This window comes from Zingiber officinale, chromosome 7A (genome assembly GCF_018446385.1).
Source record: "Zingiber officinale cultivar Zhangliang chromosome 7A, Zo_v1.1, whole genome shotgun sequence".
Lineage (NCBI taxonomy): Eukaryota > Viridiplantae > Streptophyta > Magnoliopsida > Zingiberales > Zingiberaceae > Zingiber > Zingiber officinale.
In genome coordinates, this window is record NC_055998.1 from 69,587,671 (window position 1) to 69,604,722 (window position 17,052).

A 17,052-nucleotide genomic window follows, 5' to 3' on the forward strand; every position below is an offset into this window, starting at 1 on the left:
TGTAGTAATATATGGTCAATTACTTCAACATGATAAATACAAATGATGGAGTAATACAACACAAAAGACTTCAATAAATTTAAATAGTGGCGTAGTTAAAGAAACTATTTACTTTGTCACTGATCAAATTTGTGAAGTCGTATACATATTTTACTTCGTCAGTCAATATAACCTATGAAGTAATATATCAACCACTTCGGTACTTTTATTGATCTTGATGAAGTAATAGAACCTTTTTACTTTAAAAATGGTTCGATTTTGAACCAGATTTGGACCGGTGATAGACTTCGGTAATTGTATGGAGAAGTAATAAATTGACCTTTTTACTTTACGTACGTCTACTTCGGTAATTATCTGTCTATTACTTCGGATAATATCCGAAGTCTATTACTGATTTTCACATAGTGATGATTTCTGCCTTTTTCTCCATTCACTGCATTCTGCTGCCGGTGGCCCGGTGCCATCCGATGGCTGTCATTGCTCGACATTGTCCAGAGTGGGCTTTTGGCATGTGAGAGTGAGATGAACATACTGTTTGTTGTTGGATGGGTGTTAAGTGGGACCATGGGAGGAGACCTTGGAATTTGATTCTAGATTGGATTAGTTTAACCCGTAGAAATTGGCCATAGATAATTTTGACCGAGAGAACCGAGAGGCAGATCTGTAAGAGACTACATAAAAAGAAATCAGGCATATTTTTTTTTAGAAATATTCAGCTCACTAAATAACTTATGTGCACCCCACACGGTGGTTAAAAAGATATCTACGAGTAATTAAGGACAAAGGACAAATGGTCAAAGAGGAGAACTGGAGCTCGAAGTTTGAGAGAGATTCTCGTTGATGATTGTGTCCCCAAGATGAGACGGTTTTTGTTTGATTCGAGCGAGTTAAGTCAGAGGCAGGCATGGCTTCTTCATCTTGATTGTTTTGATGGTTTCGAAAGGTTCTCTCCGGTGGGAGTGCATTGGATTCCCTCTCAAATCAGAAGCATGCCACTGGGCCGTGTCTAGTAAATTTCACAAGGGAGTAAAGAAGAGTTCCAATGGTAAAATGCTCCTCTTTTTTCCCAATTGACAGTGGACAGTGGGCAGGGAGGAGCCAATATAATTATTCAGAGAGTGATTCATCCACTGAAAATCATCGACTGATGGTTGGGCGAAAGAGTTGCAATAACTATGAACTCTTCTCCAGTTCGTAAAGAGAAAGCAATGGCCAATGATTTCCGGCGGGGGCACACACAAAGGTCTTGCAGCATGGATGGGTGTTCGATGTGGGCCAGTGCCCGACAATAATTTCTGGAATAACTCCTTGTTTTATCTGATCCGAGTAGTGGTAGGCAAGAGTACCCTGGCCACGGAATCCCTCAACCTCTCTTCATCTCACTGCTGCTCTCCCTCTCCCTCTCCCTCTCCCTCTCCCTCTCGTCTCCTTCGCACACCAGCAGGAAGGTCAACAGGACCTAGGAGTGGAAAGAACTGTGGAGCTGCCATTCAAGCAGTAAATGCGCCTGCAAACGAGTGAACCAAAGTAATTATGGCGAAGCAGACTATGATCTTTTGGCAAAGATAATTAATTAAACCGAGTGGCTTTTTCTACATGATACGAGCCGAGAGAGGAATAAGAGATTGGAGCTCAAATGCTCTTAAATTATTTCTCGGACCCTTTCTCTCAGTCAGGCAGCATTTGAGCTTCTCGTGCTGATGTAGCAGCGAACGCGATACAGCGTCAGCAGAAGGCATTCACAAATCTTGGCACAAGATTCACAGCATATGATAAGACAGATTCGAGCGAACTTTCTCGCCTTGAAAGAGAAATGCCATGAGAGTGTGCAAGGTCCTCACAGTGAGACTGGCTCTGGTCTGTACTGGTGTGACACCGCCTGTCTCCAGGAAGAGAAAAAAATTGTCACTACTTCTGCATTTTGTACCAGCTGTTTAACAGCAGCCAAATACAGTTTGGCGAGTTGGCAGCATATATTGTGAGAAATAACAAAGGGAACTGACTTCGAGTTTTACATCCCTATTACACAGGTTTAGGGTCATCATTTTACGATAAAAGAGTGACAGCGGCAAACATATGTTTTATGCTCACTAGCAATTCTCAATCATTTGTTTTAGGCACAGTATATCACACGATGAACTAGGAAAGATGAGAGAGTAGCAGTGGAGCCATAGTTGCGAGGGGAGGGAGATTCAAATCATGAACTTGGATACAGCAGTACAGCATTGTTGCTTGAGAGTTTTGAAATTGTGAGCATCGAGGGACACGGAAGCGAGAAGGCTGCATATATACGACTCGGTGACATGGTTGAAATCAGATTGTGTATCATAGATGAAATAACCTCCACATTCCCAGGCAGAAAGTTGGTACCTAAATGGTGCACGAACCTGCATAGATGGCATGGTATAGTGACCTACATATTTGAATTGCAAATAATTCTCATAATATCAAAAGGAACTGTGTAGGAATTTCACAAAATCTCATTATTTGCAGAAAATTTGCCGTTCTTTGGATGAAATCAAAAGAATAAATCCTTAAACAAGGAGAAAGATAAGAAGTTATCACCTGAGGAAACAAAAACACCTTTTTGCCGCAGTCAGAGATGAGCAGACTGAATGCACTACCGTTGTCGCACAAGTAAGCACATATTTCTCCAACAACTTGGACTGTTTTGTTGAAATTCTTGCTCACAAAGACTAAAGCTTTCAAAGTATAATCTGCTACTTCACCGATATATATACCTGTTGAAAGCAAATTACCATAAACAGGGATGCTGGGAAGAAGCTCCACAGGTAAAGGGTCTGCAAAGTAGCTCGCCTGTTCAAACATGTAAAAAGGTAAATGACTGGTGTTAAGAAGAGAGAGATATTGCTCAGGACAATTTAACTATCTAAGCACTACAAAACATTTTATAGATGACAAACAGCTCTAAGAGCACCATTTCATAAACAGGAAAAGGACACTAGTTTTTTGTACTTAAAAAAAAGGTCATGGAAGAACAGTCTGATACAGTTTCCAGAGGATAACAATCGAAAAGACAAATACAATATTGAGGAAGAAAAAAAAACGAACAAATGAAAGGAAATCAACGCAGGGTGAAATGAGTGTAAGATGGTCACCAAGCCAGCTTGAGCAGTGATTCGGGTAAGCTGGGGCAACAGCGTGGCTGGAGCAGCCCAAACAGCAGTCCAGTATATAATCAAGAATTTGTAACATTTTTCATTTAAGCTTATTGACTTTGTCAATACTACAACCACTCGAAATCCAGTGTGCATACATCAGAAAATGTAAGATCAAGGAACATTTCTCACCTAGAAAATAGCTCAGCATTTAAGTGAGTACCACAATTATGTGACAAACTTCACACTTCCATACTAGTTCATCCTTGAACATAATATAATTCTATTAATGCGCTGATCCTACTTCATCACAAACTTAAATTATGCCTGAAAAGAATATAAGTAATCAATTAGATTATATAGTTTTATTATGGTAGTCAAAATGTTGTGGATGATGAAGGATGCCTCATAAAGGAATAGTCTGGTGCATGAAGCTCCCGCCAATGCAAGGTCCAAGAAAGGTTGGACCACATTGGGTCTATTGTATGCAGTCTTACTCTGCATTGCAAAAGGCTATTTCCGCAACTCGAACATGTGATCAAAAGGTCATAAGGCAACAACTTTACCATTGCAACAAGGCTCCCCTTCATGAAGGGCTATGCCCCATGTTTGAAAAAAATATTGACTCTAAAGCAAGCTTTAACCTAGTAACTTGCTCATAACAATTAGGTAAGACTTGTAGTGAAGACTAAAGCTCAATGAGTTTTAAGTGAAGTCAACAATTCACATTACCAATGGGTTGAGACAAACAGACCATGACCATCATTTATTTAACAATACGAATATGATAGATTTCATGTAAAAGCAATATTTCATCAGTATACTTTTTAATTGTACCCACCAAGGACCAAGCCACCCACCTATGAAGAATAAGTGTTCAACTTCAATTTACGATGCAGGTAGTAGCTTAAGCAGTAGCTCAAGCAGTTCAGACATCTCCAGAGCACAATTTCTTCAACCCTACTCTACCCATCCTGATTAAGATGGCCATGTAACGCAAATTGGGAGCATGTGAGATTAAAAAAATAAAGTAACTCGCGCATGCGTGGTAGGGCAGGTATAAAATAAAACTTTTGTGCCCTTACTCACTTGCCCTACTTGACCCGCATGAAGCAAATTTATAATATACATATTTTATAGTTTCATATATACTTTATTGTTCAACCTTGACCCAACTTGCAAAGATGTTGCAATGCGGGGACAAAGAACAATAATTTATATCATAAGTTCCCGGTTTGTCCCATTGTCATCCCTCACTGCAGCTCACGAAATTTAAGCGATAGTTTCGGAGCAACCCAACCATTCACATACAATGCTTCGGACCTTATATTAGTTACCTTTAGATATTGGCTGATTAACCACTCTTAAGTTTTGCATAGATAGATGTCGAAGGCTCTATACAGCTACCCTACTTATAATATATTCCATCATCACCCACAAAAACTCCACACTATCTTTACATAGGAGTATTCATAGCTCGCAGATTGTCTATGGCATACACTATAGTCTACAGTAATATAGAGGTTTGCATACGAATACTCATATAGCTCACAGATTGTTGTGCCACAAAACAGTATTATTAGCTCAAAGATAATCAAAGCTAAATGCTTGATTTTAATATACCGGTGAAGTCCTAGATTTCACAAATAAAGGAATCGAGTAGGGTAGCCATGACTGGAAGACCAGAAAGCGCACCACAAAACAATGTACAATTCTAATATAAAATGAGGAAAAGATCAGAAAGCTGAAGATAAATAGGGATATTTTTCTCTATATATAACTAAGTTCTATTGTGAAGAGCTCCAATGAAAGAAAAACGTGAAATGGAGGAGTATGAGGTACTGACACACAAAAATGCCACAATTAAATGCAATACCAACTAAAAGTGAACATATCCCAAACAGCGTACAATACATGCCTATTTTTGTAATGCTTTCTTGAAATAAGGGTGAACTTATTGATATACACAAGTTATTTCCTCAAGTTACCATAATCTCCATTTGTATGACAACTGATAATTCCTACCATAAACACTTAAATAACACCAGTAAATCTACAGTGCTATGAACAAACTAATCAAACCACATCTATGATAACGCTAATTGCAGGAGAATAGTAACAACAGAATTTAAGAAATTGCAAATACCAAATAAAATTAAGGAACAAAAGAACTAACTGCAAAGAAAATTACCTGAAAACCTCTATGATCCATACTTTCAGAACCATCATAATCCACAAAGATATGAAAAGAGGAATTGGCTACTTCAGCCGCAATTTGTGTCATCAATTCAAGAACTCTCTTATCTAACAGCCGAGGCATCTTATGGACATCATATGGTACTAAGAATATGTGCCCATATTCCACAGGATTTGCCTTCAAAAAGAGATTAATTACGAATAAGAATATTTAATATAAGTTAATCCACAACCTTGGACGTGTGGACTACTCTAAAGAAGTGCCTTACATTTGCAATAACTAAAACTCCATCTTTAGGAAGGATAGATGATGAAACAAGTTCAGAACCCTCCTTTTCTCCAAAAGTCACACAAATTAGTAAATCCTCCCTGTGAGGTTTAACATCACTAAAGCAGTAAGGCCCACGGGCTTGAAAGCTTTTCTTCTCAAAGTCCATAAGGGTATTTAAGTTCCAATTTTCATTCAGCTGAGCAATGAACTTCTTTGCACCAGAAACTATCTGCAAAAAGCATCAAAAGCTATTCAATGGATCAATAATAAGACATTAAGCGCAACAATCAGTTGGAAAAGGGACCTTCATTTGACAAGTGCTGACATCATATCTAAGATTTCCCTTCAAGGCATGATCCTCCCACTAGACGTTCATGGTTAGCATTTCAATAACTTAATATATATAAGGACTTATAGAAGTAGAAGAAAACAAGCTCACTTTGCAGATATACCTGAGAAAGGAGAAGAATGTCCAATAGACTATGACTTCTTGCCTCAGAGCATGGCAAGTCACCTAAAACATCATCATCTTGAATAGATTTACCAAGATGATAGATATTCGTAATGCCTGAAAAATTCAAAATGATTATAAGTCCTGAAAGAAGTATTTACTAGTTTAGTAACAAAAATAAATTCATGCAAAACATGTCAAACACAAACGTAGCCTACACAGGCTTTAGAGCCTTAATTAAAATAGGCAGACTAATACATGCATGAAACTTACCATGTGGAAAATAATCAAAAGTATCTTGAAGTTTAATCAAGTTGGAACTACTATCTAATCAAAAACTTAATCAAAGAGCACAGTTTTTCTGTGTTAGTTAATCATTTTGACTAAACCTTGGCTAGTCATGCAGTCTATGTTTGTGTGAAAATCTTAACAGTTGCTAGGTTCATGTAACTCAGTGATGCCAGATACGTATTCTAAGTTGCATTTATTCATCCCTCCTTATCCTTTTATTTTGTTTTATGTTGTAATACTACAATATTTCATCCCTTTTGAGATGATTTTCTTGGCCTTGGCCAGTATTCAAGCAATCTTACTTGTCTAAGCTGATAGGAATAAATTTTACAGAAGCTGCAGTATACTTCAGTTAGTTAGATTTTTTAAAATGAAGACGTGCTTATGCAAGTAAATTATAAAGAAACAGATATCAAACAGAAAATTAGGAAAATCATATCAGCAATGTCAAATTGGAACAGAACCACCAATTCGTGAAAACCAGATGTATGTAGTATGAAGTAAACAATTCACCATTTAGTGAAATCAGCATGTAAATCTTGTTCATAAATATGTCAATTTCTATTCAAACAACAACTTCAGTAGCAATACCCAAATTAAAGTCAATTTTTTATCATAAAAAAACATTCATCACCTCCACTGACACTAGAAAAATGATTAAAATAAAGAAAACATAGGGGAATTCTGGGAGTGTAAAAAAACATATGAAGCAGGTTACATACTAATTTCTACAATAATAATTGTAAAACGATCCAGACTTAATATTATTGAGGCTCTGCTTATGCCTTCAATTTTCTTATACTGTTCCAACATAAACTACTCAGTTGTATCCAAAGTGTAACAAAATTTCCTAGAATATAAATAACAAATTCCCAATTAGAGGGCGGAGTTTATCCTAAATTACAAATGACAGATCAAAGCAAAAGAAAAGAAAGAACGCAAAAATGGGTGGAAGTAATTAATGCATGAAGAAGTTAGTTGAGTGAAAACAACTAACAATTAGGCACTTGATGACTTTTACACCGCTCGGTTCTCGTGCTCTCCCGTTGAAGCGTACATTCACTTTCAACATGCCCAACTGGGGCCATAACCGTCCTGCTAGAAAAGCTTAACCAGAACTAAATATCAGAAACTACACACTAAGATATAGTGCAGATCAGATTGCCCGCCACCAGCAAGGAACGTAAGATCCGAAGGATGCCCCCCAGCTGAAGGTAGGGCACCCCTGCCGCCGTGGAAAGAAGGGGAGGCAAGCAAAAACTTAGGAAAGTGCTGAAAGCATGGTCTTCCCCTACGATCTAAAGGACGGTATTCTTTTCTCGGAGCCGTGGTTGAATTAATGAAGCCAGCCCTCCTAGGACTAGCAATTTTCCGGCCGCGCGAACGAAATCTCAATCATCCACCAGCAGACGTAAGAGATCAATCGCCCATCAACTACCACTGCATAAAAAAGAATCAAATATCAAAATTCCATAAACACGATCAAAACCCGGAGAAGAAACAACGTCGACGAATACAAACTAGTAAAAACGACTTCACACACAAGATCCACACCAAAATATGGAATCGAAGAAAAAAACTCTAATAAATTCACGCTCCCTTAATAAATAGCTAAAAATAGGTGGTTTCCACCGGAACGACGCCGAAATCAAAACCCTATACGAAATCGCAGCGCAGGGGCTCCCCGGAAGAGAACCCAATCGAGGGAAATACGAGGCAGAAATAGAAGAAAGTCGAAGGGAGACGGCGGCACCTGGGCTAGGATTTCGCAGGAAGCGATGCGAGTCGAGGCGACGGATGGCAATTGGGATTTGGGAACGAAAGAAGGTCGCTGGAGACGACAACGGATGGTGGAGTTTGAACGATCGTGACATCACCGCATATTTATAGATAGCTGTGCAAGTTAGATCAGAAATGGAGGAAGGATTGTTTTTTCCTTCCTACTCAAAAACATATCTGTCAGACTCTTGGACAATGGAGTGGGGCAACAGCGTGAGTCAAGTCAGGTTGGGAGTATGAATTTGGGTAAGGGTTGTTTTCTCCAAGCAAAGTGCACCTAAAATGCTGGAAGAACCATACGTCATTATTTATCTTGCTCCTATTGGCTAGACAGAGTAGACCCTCTCGCCCTCGTCAACGCCAAGACCATTCTTAGTTATCGAATAATACACTAGTTTATGTTCTTTAAAAAAATATAAGATTATTTATAAATATATAATAAAAATAGTTTATTTAAACAAAAATATAGAAAAACCAAATGTACTAAGATTGAACTTGAGTCCAAACCTGCAAGAGTCGGACGGTCCAAAATAGAGGTTGAATATAATTAAGACACGTTAGACATTACTTAGGAATTGGCAGATTTGAAAGTTTCTCTAATTAATCAGAATACAAGAATTCATGAACTTGAAGTACAAATTGATCCCCAAATAACAACGGAGAGCACAATATTTGATTTAGCTACACTTAAACCTTATTCCTTCCCACATCAAAGGGTCTCTCTCATAAATCTAGAAAATTAATTTGCTAATAGACGAAATATGTGTTCCTATGTTTTAGGCAACAATCAGAATTTGACTGGGGGCCTTAACTTTGCCTAGTAAACCTCAACGTGCCATTGTTTGTTCTTCTTCAGCTGGGAGAGCTTGGCCTCCCAACTCTCGCCTCTCTGCTCCGCTACTCTCTTTAGTGTATCTTGAATTCCAGGCATCATTCCCTTCAAACCACAGAAGTAGATGTGCGCGCCTTTGTCTAAAAGCTTGAAGATTTCATCACTGTATTCCTCAATCTTGTCTTGAACGTACATCTTTCCACCACTCTTGTTCTTCTGCTCCCTGCTGAGTGCCTTGTCATACCTAACAAAAAAGTACCGATGATTTAGGAAAGACGTAAAGAATTGGAGTTAATTGAATGGATATACAAAGGGAATGGTTCAGCTACCTGAAGTTATCGGGGTAGATTTTAAGATAGCTGTTGAACTCCTCATCATAGAGAAGGCTGTCAGAGTTTGCAACCCCCAAGAAGAGCCATGACAGGCCACCAAACTTATACGAGGAAGTTACATCCTCCATGAACATGCGGCGAAGGTATCCACGGAAAGGAGCAACTCCGGTCCCTGTAGCTATCATGATATGAGTTGCATTTGGGTTATCTTCTGGCAGCAGCATGATTTTTCCAGAGGGTCCTGCAATTGTTCATAAACAATAATAAATATGGAGAATTAGTGGAGTGGGTCCTTCCATCGACTGCTCCGTATAGCCAAGTTAAAGTACTGAACTACACAATTCTGCTAATACAGATCCTCATGGCAACAATTTACTTCGAAAAACAAGTGGAGCTCAAAGTAGATCATATACTTTCTGCATTCTGTTAAGATAATAATCACAACATAACTCTGACACAATAGCTGAACTGGTGACCTTTGTGTCAAGCTTGCAGTTACAAATTTATTCTCAAAGGCATATATGGAGTCGTTTGTGTCGTGGTCCATTAAAAGATATCAAGAAGCTGTAGCTAAACTAGGGATGGGCATGTGTAGCTAGGGATGACAATAAGTCGGGTTTAACCTGGCCCCGTATTAAACCCGTCCCGTTCGGGGAGGATTTAAACCCGGTCAAATGGGTTATAGGGCAAGTTTAAACCCGCTAACCGGATTTAGAAGCGGATTCGGGACGGATTACGAGTTTCAATGAACCTGCCCCGAACCCGCCCTGTATATATATATATATATATATATATTGGTGGGTCCAACCCACCGGGGTTGGAACAAGTTTGGGGTGGGGCGGATTGAAAAAGTAGACGGAGCGGGTCCGGGTTCGGGTTCATTTTTTCTGGCAGGGCGGGTTCTCCTATGTGTAGCCCTAAACCAGTAAATTGAACAGAACCAAAACGACAAATACAATTGCTCACTTTTCCAATTTAGTTTGGAGTTGGAAAGTAGCCCATCTTTTCAAGTTTGGTTCCATTATGATTTAGAGTTTTGGTGAAACTAATAAAATTGAATCTAAGTGATTAATAATTATATAAATATATTATTATATATTTTAATCCACAATTATCCTAATATTTAGTACATATCACCGTTTATATTCTTTTTATAGGATGATAAATAGACAGTATAATGATTATTAGTTACTAATAAAATAACATATTGTTTAGTAACTTTGTAGTTACTATGTAGTTAGTTTGTGATTTTTTTTTAATAAAATTTCAGTTTAATCCTTACTGAAAATTGGGTTGATTTTGCTTTCAACACAAACCGTTTGGTTTCTGGATGGTTCTGGAATGATTGTTTCAAACTCAAATAAACCTATGAAACTGGTAAACCGAACCATGCTCTCAACCCATAAGCTAAACTATAAGTGATCAAATCATACCTGTTAGCTGAATCTTGTCCCCTGGCTTTGAATCACAGAGAAAATTACTGCAGATACCCTTCTTAGAAGGGTCCTCCTTCCCAGTCTCGGGATCATAATAAACAGCTCTTCTGACACATAAGCTGGCTGTCTTTCCATCAAATGAGTCACCGTATCTAGTTGATGCAATTGAATAGAGTCGGACATTGTGAGGATTCCCTGGCTTCTTCGGGTTCTCACCCTGAGGAAACAAATAGATAGATAAAAGACAAAAATTTCATAACCGCAAAAAAGGCTAATGTCTTCATTTGGATTAAAAGAGCTAAAAAACAAATGAACAACCACAGAAATCCAAGGGCTTTTTGACTATCAGAAGAAAACACGAATTCACTTCAACAGGCACCTTAACATTTGTGGACTTACTTCTAACATGAAACCTTCAAATGATCATTTTTGCATAACTCATGCCAGATTTGTCTAAAGAGTAAAACATGATAACTAATCAGGTAAAAGTCCAATTTAATAAGCACGTGGACGAAAATCTAATTACAAGGCGCATCGTGGTCATTACCACCCAATTTGTTGCCAATTAACTGTGTTTGCTATTTAAGAGGAGGGATCCAAAATTAAGCCGAGTGTGTGGTCATAAATCAGTCCATCAAGAGGTATCTTGCATTCACTTATATTAGTTGATCGCTAACATAATCACTGATGACTTGTATTTGAAAACAATGAAGTAATGAGCATTTATCAAAGGCAAAATCAAAATAAGGAAAGAATCAATTAAAAAATCTTGAGGAAAATTGTAACAAAGACAAACATTTAACTGTGAATTGTATTCTACCTACAGAAGGCTTGAAAGAACATTTAACAGGTTTATTTAATACAGTCTCATGAAATTTGAGTACCAAAAATACCACTTACAGGAGGGATAACACCATAGCTTTGACCTTCCCAATAAGGCACGTTGCCTCCATGATCAATCACAATATGGCATGTCTCACCAGGTGCATTTGGGCCCACCAGCCTCTCAACTGAAACAATCGTTGCAGTGGTGTATGGTTCCTTGGGCTTATATAGATTAAGAGGCGGCTCTTTAGCATTCTCAAGTTCCAAGGGCTGAACTGGGACTTTGTTTTTGACAGTTTGTTGGACAGACATTGATACAACTTTGCATCGATATGTGGATGCTGTCCTGCTTTTTAAGCATACTGATGTTAATGGCATCCATAATTTATTGTTGAAGCTAAGACTGTTCTGAACCTGAATGAGTGAAACAAGTCTGTTTAGTTGACAAAGCAAAGTCAACTGAACATCAAAATATATAAGATTGAATCATCAAATATCAAGCTACTTTAAGACATTGAGTCATATAGAGACACAAGTTATTTGTTACTCGCTACAAACAAATTCACAAAAGAATTCTCTTTATTTCAAGATGTGAACAACCACGAAGCAGCACAAGAATGCAGGTATCCCAAATTAGATATGCTCAAAAGAATTCACGAAACTGATGCTACTAAATGTTAACCAAGAAACATCTGCTAACGACCTGATAAGGTAGAAATGAAACTGAACAATCAATATAACAAATAAAGAAAGCAAAAAATGCCAGCTTGATAAGTACAAGCAAGAAACTTCATTTTCAACAAGATACTCATTAAATTTGGGTACAAAGTTAAATGCTTAAAATTTCCCGACAAAGTTTCAATTCCAGTCCAATCAAACAAGCCATCTAAGCAACGGACACTACAATTTATCTCACATTTGAAAAGTAGATTTGGATATTACAATTATCCAACTAAGCAACGGGCATAAATAACCACGAAACCAGTAAAAAGAAATCAATCTACTTAAGTAACATTAATCTTGACAGCAATCTAGTTTCACCTTCAATCCCGCCTTCCTCAGCGATGCATCCGGCGCAACAGATGCAGAGACGGATGCCTGCCAAAGAGTCAACCCATCAGACACTACGCCAACTCTAAAAACCGAACGCAACCAAAGCAGTCAAAAACTTGAAGGAGATGAAAGCCTAAGCATCTGCGGATGAAAAAGCAAAACCAAGAAGAAGATCGCATACCATAGCTCCTAGAGCGTGCGCCATCGTTGCGAGATCTGTGGAGATCGTCTCCAATTGCTCGGGGAAGCAGAAGGGCGAGGCGGCGAAGAGGGAAGCAGCCCTCGTTACCCGTTATTAAATACTTAGATTGTGAAATGTTGGAAATCATTCATGGAAACCCCTCGCCTATGAACAAATTACAGAGCAGTTCTATTCTGCTTACCTTCTTATGATGGAAAACTTTACTATTAGAGATACCTTTTTGTAAGAATTACAAACAGGTTTTTTAGGCCTTGCAAAGCAGTCTTCACTTTTTCTAATTAACTTCTTAATAATCTGATCATATAGCAATAGTTAGAAAATTTGGCATCTAAATAATCAACGTATGGGCATTAAGCTATTACATAAAATCATTTTTTTTTAAAAATTATCTGGTCTAATAATACAATATACAAAGGCAAACTTCGAGGGTCAAGCTGCAATAAAGAGGTGTTGATTTAAGAAAATAAAGAAAAAGGAGAGACTTTCTGAAAAAGTGACTTCCTACGGCAGTGGCGTGAGTCGTCGGGCGTTGCCTCGTGGACTTTCCTTCTGCCCCCGCAAACTTTGAATAATAGAGATAAGTAGACGACAAAATGGGAGAATTTTGGAATATTAAAGGATGGCATTAGAGCCACGGCACCATCTATATTTTAATCAAAAATGAAGATTGTGATTACTTAGGAAGAACGAAGGGGAGGGAAAAAAAGAGAGGCATTATGATCCTTTCAGAGAGGGTAAACACGGTTACACAGATCAAAGGAAGCAAAACATGAATCAATTTGCTTAATTCTTGCGCTGAATCAGAACGAAGATAAGAGAGAGAGAAAAAAAACTTCTTTTTTCTCCATAATTTTCGATGTTCCAATGTAGATGAAAGAAAGTAACTGAAAATTTAGGATAGCTATCTTTATGGTTGGACATGAAAGAGGTCTGAATATTATACTTGATTCAGATTAATGGTATGGGGTCTTTCGCGGTCAGGCCTTTGATCGATCATTTTCCAGTTTGTTTTCTAACACATCAGTAGATTGTGTCAAACGAAGACTAATCGGTGTATGACCGAGATCTTTGCTGCAGTTGAAGTGAAAATTTTGAAGCTCAAAACGCCGAAAATCATCACTGTTTTGCTGTCGACGGCGGCCGGCGAAAGGAAGGAGAGATGGCGAAGATCACCGGGAGCTTTCCGAGATCACTGATGGAAGAGCCATTGTGATAGAAGGCCTACAGTTCTCGCCTTTTGTCGCAGGGAGATAGACATCGTGATAGAAACACATGTGCTCTCTCCTGCAGTCGCCGGTGGTCGGCGACAGAAACGGGGGATGAACAAGATCACCGGGAGCTTCCGCGACAATTGATTGCGGTTGAACACTCCCGAGATCGTCAAAAGCCCAACCTTTGAGACAGAAACGGCCCAATTATGATCATCGTGATGACGACAGAAGAGTTCCATGAATCGACGGTATAGATTTCCCGTTCCCTTATTATATAAATCTCTCGTTACCCTGATTCGTAGTCATCGCCTAAACCCTTGGACCGGTCCGCCGCGGGTGTTCTCCGTTGCTCCCTCGTCCTCGTTCACAGTCGATCCGTCGCCTTCAAGTTCATCGAACACAATGGCTGCGTAAGCAATTCTGATCCCGTTTTATTTATCTTCTGATGCTATTATCCATGTGATGCATCTATCAAGATCCATTTTTTATGATAATTTGGTCATATACCTGCAAATTTCTATATCAACAAGCTTGTTCTTTTTCCCAAAATTGCAGCATAGTTTATCAAAGGACACGTTTCGATCTACGCCCTCTTCCTATCGATTGTCAAAAAAAAAATTTACTGTCAAAATCCTAAAATTTTCATGAGATGCTTGATTTTCAGATTTAGAAGAGAAAATGAAAAAGGAGGTTCTTTGACATTGAATCTCTGTATTAAGGATCATTTTAATGTTTTCTATCTGAGTTTTTCCCAACTATTTGGAGTCTGATTGCATCATTCTTAGATCTATACAAAGCTATATCACTGGTTGATGACTACTCAACCTAATCTCACGGGAAGCAGAAGCAAGATTCATCTTCATAGGTTTAGACAATTTAGAGTCACTGTATCATTCATATTTATTGTTGAGATCTGTGCAAGACTATATCACTAGTTGATGATGACTCAGTCTTATCTTACGGGAATTAGGAGTAAGATTCATCGTCATAGGTTTAAACATTTTAGAGTCGTTGTATCATTCTTATTTATTATTGAGATCTATGCAATGCTACATTACCGGTTGATGAAGACTCAGTCTTATTTTAAAGAAAGCAGGGCTAAGATTAATCTTTATAGGTTTAGACAATTTAGAGTCGTTGTATCATTCTTATTTATTCAAGACTATATCACTGGTTGATGACTACTCAGTCTTATCTTATGGAAAGTAGGAGTTTGATTCATCTTCATAGGTTTAAATAATTTAGAGTTGCTGTATCATTCTTATTTATTATTGAGTTCTATGCTTCACTATATCACTAGTGATGGCAAAACTCAATTTTATCTTACGGAAATCAGGAGTAAGATTCATCTTCCTATGTTTAGACAATTTAGAGTTGCTGTATCATTCTTATTTATTATTGAGATCTGTGCATGACTATATCACTGGTTGATGACGACTCAGGATTATCTTATGGAAAGTAGGAGTTAGATTCATCTTCATAGGTATAGACAATTTAGAGTAGCTTTCTCATTCTTATTTATTATTGAGATGTATGCTCCACATCACTAGTTTATGGCAAAACTCAATTTTATCTTATGGAAAGCAGAGTAAGATTCATCTTCATAGATTTAGACAATTTAGAGTCACTCTATCATTCTTATTTCTTATTGAGATTTATGCAAGAATTTATCACTGGTTGATGTGACAAATCAATATTATCTTATGGAAAGCAGGAGTAAGATTCATCTTCATAGGTTTAGACAATTTAGAGTCACCGTGTCATTAATTTCTTATTGAGATCTATGCAAGAATTGATCACTGGTTGATGACAAATCAATATTATATTGTGGAAAGCAGGAGTAATATTCATCTTTTAGACAATTTTTACATGAGTTGAAGCTTGTGAAAACTGCAACAGCTTAGTTGATCTCTGTACTAAACCAAAGCAAATCTTGTGGTTTGATCTCCTCTTTCTAGTTGCATTTGCTTGCGACTGGTAGTCAATTAGTTTTTTTTGATTTGGCAGTGAAGATGCCGCTGCCGAATCTGCCTCCGTGCTCGGCGAACCCATGGATTTGATGACAGCCCTGCAGTTGGTACTGAAGAAATCATTGGCACATGATGGACTTATCCGTGGCCTTCGTGAGGCTGCCAAGGCGATCGAAAAACACACTGCGCAGCTTTGCATTCTGGCTGAGGACTGCAACCAAGCTGACTACACTAAGCTGGTCAAGGCACTATGTGCGGAACACAATGTGCACTTGGTTACTGTTCCGAGCGCGAAAACTCTTGGCGAGTGGGCTGGGGTTAGTTGATTTGTTTTTTACTTTTTTTCAATCCAACACTACAATTCACATTGATCTTACTGCCGACAATGAACCAAGAATCCAAGATTTAGTAACCTAAACCATTTTGACTCATTTGATGTAACTATGCAGCTTTGCAAGATTGATTCAGAGGGCAAGGCAAGGAAAGTGGTGGGCTGCTCATGTGTCGTCGTGAAGGTAGCAACAAAGAACTTGCATCTTGTTTGTGGTTGCGATCAAGTTTGACAGTTAATAATCCTTCCAATTTTGTTTTCAGGATTACGGGGAAGAATCTGAGGGCCTTCACATAGTTCAGGAATATGTGAAGTCACACTAAAGTATGGAAGTTTTTTAGTTCTAGTCGGTGATCATTAAGGTGTCATGAGAGCTTTTAAGTGTTGAGATCATTTAAACATGAGGAATTTAGGGTTTGTGGTTGAATGTTTTCATTCTTGTTCTCGAACGAATTTTGTGATTATTTTGCTGGATCATATTGGCTTAATTAATGGCATTTGGTATTTGCTATAGTATATGAGATGTCACTGTTTGGCATTACACCAAATAGAGAAAACTGTTTAGTTATGATATTAATTAATGACCTGATTTATTATGGTATCTCTGAACTATTTAAGACGAATTGAACCTAAATATTCGATTATTTATGTTATTTTGTTTTATTGAAATTGAATTATGTTATTATTTATTTATTTAAAATATTTTAATGTGAGTGGAGTTTTAACCTTTAATTATAATAAAAAAACCTATTT

The 17,052-nt window shown here is 37.9% G+C and overlaps 3 protein-coding genes across 3 annotated transcripts; 1 reads left to right on the forward strand and 2 right to left on the reverse strand.

Moving 5' to 3' along the window:
• Positions 1-1,933: 1,933 nt before the first annotated feature.
• LOC122001505 (GDP-L-galactose phosphorylase 1-like) lies at positions 1,934-8,206 on the reverse strand. Its single transcript, XM_042556279.1, has 8 exons — positions 8,082-8,206; positions 7,326-7,768; positions 6,039-6,154; positions 5,891-5,950; positions 5,585-5,815; positions 5,311-5,493; positions 2,566-2,817; positions 1,934-2,387 (listed from the first exon to the last, which is right to left on the reverse strand). The coding sequence occupies exons 2-8, from the start codon at positions 7,414-7,416 to the stop codon at positions 2,193-2,195; spliced, it is 1,128 nt and encodes a 375-aa protein (XP_042412213.1). The 5' UTR covers positions 7,417-7,768; positions 8,082-8,206; the 3' UTR covers positions 1,934-2,192.
• Positions 8,207-8,682: 476 nt separating this feature from the next.
• LOC122001506 (ferredoxin--NADP reductase, embryo isozyme, chloroplastic-like) lies at positions 8,683-12,887 on the reverse strand. Its single transcript, XM_042556280.1, has 6 exons — positions 12,767-12,887; positions 12,574-12,630; positions 11,608-11,946; positions 10,705-10,924; positions 9,269-9,512; positions 8,683-9,183 (listed from the first exon to the last, which is right to left on the reverse strand). The coding sequence occupies exons 1-6, from the start codon at positions 12,788-12,790 to the stop codon at positions 8,925-8,927; spliced, it is 1,143 nt and encodes a 380-aa protein (XP_042412214.1). The 5' UTR covers positions 12,791-12,887; the 3' UTR covers positions 8,683-8,924.
• A 971-nt stretch (positions 12,888-13,858) lies between these two features.
• Positions 13,859-16,815, forward strand: LOC122001507 (40S ribosomal protein S12-like). Its single transcript, XM_042556281.1, has 4 exons — positions 13,859-14,408; positions 16,006-16,285; positions 16,418-16,483; positions 16,563-16,815. The coding sequence occupies exons 1-4, from the start codon at positions 14,236-14,238 to the stop codon at positions 16,620-16,622; spliced, it is 579 nt and encodes a 192-aa protein (XP_042412215.1). The 5' UTR covers positions 13,859-14,235; the 3' UTR covers positions 16,623-16,815.
• Positions 16,816-17,052: the final 237 nt, after the last annotated feature.

Excerpts from the sequence above, each read along its gene's own strand:
- LOC122001505 (XM_042556279.1), bottom strand. The coding sequence starts at position 7,416 with ATGGCCCCAGTTGGGCATGTTGAAAGTGAATGTACGCTTCAACGGGAG. Across the intron at positions 5,816-5,890 it reads TCAGCACTTGTCAAATGAAG|ATAGTTTCTGGTGCAAAGAA; the intron begins GTCCCTTTTCCA and ends TGCTTTTTGCAG. Across the intron at positions 5,494-5,584 it reads GAGTTTTAGTTATTGCAAAT|GCAAATCCTGTGGAATATGG; the intron begins GTAAGGCACTTC and ends CTCTTTTTGAAG.
- LOC122001506 (XM_042556280.1), bottom strand. The coding sequence starts at position 12,790 with ATGGCGCACGCTCTAGGAGCTATG. Across the intron at positions 9,513-10,704 it reads GGACAAGATTCAGCTAACAG|GACCCTCTGGAAAAATCATG; the intron begins GTATGATTTGAT and ends GAACAATTGCAG. Across the intron at positions 9,184-9,268 it reads ATCTACCCCGATAACTTCAG|GTATGACAAGGCACTCAGCA; the intron begins GTAGCTGAACCA and ends CTTTTTTGTTAG.
- LOC122001507 (XM_042556281.1), top strand. The coding sequence starts at position 14,236 with ATGAATCGACGGTATAGATTTCCCGTTCCCTTATTATATAAATCTCTC. Across the intron at positions 14,409-16,005 it reads TCATCGAACACAATGGCTGC|TGAAGATGCCGCTGCCGAAT; the intron begins GTAAGCAATTCT and ends TTGATTTGGCAG. Across the intron at positions 16,286-16,417 it reads CTCTTGGCGAGTGGGCTGGG|CTTTGCAAGATTGATTCAGA; the intron begins GTTAGTTGATTT and ends GTAACTATGCAG.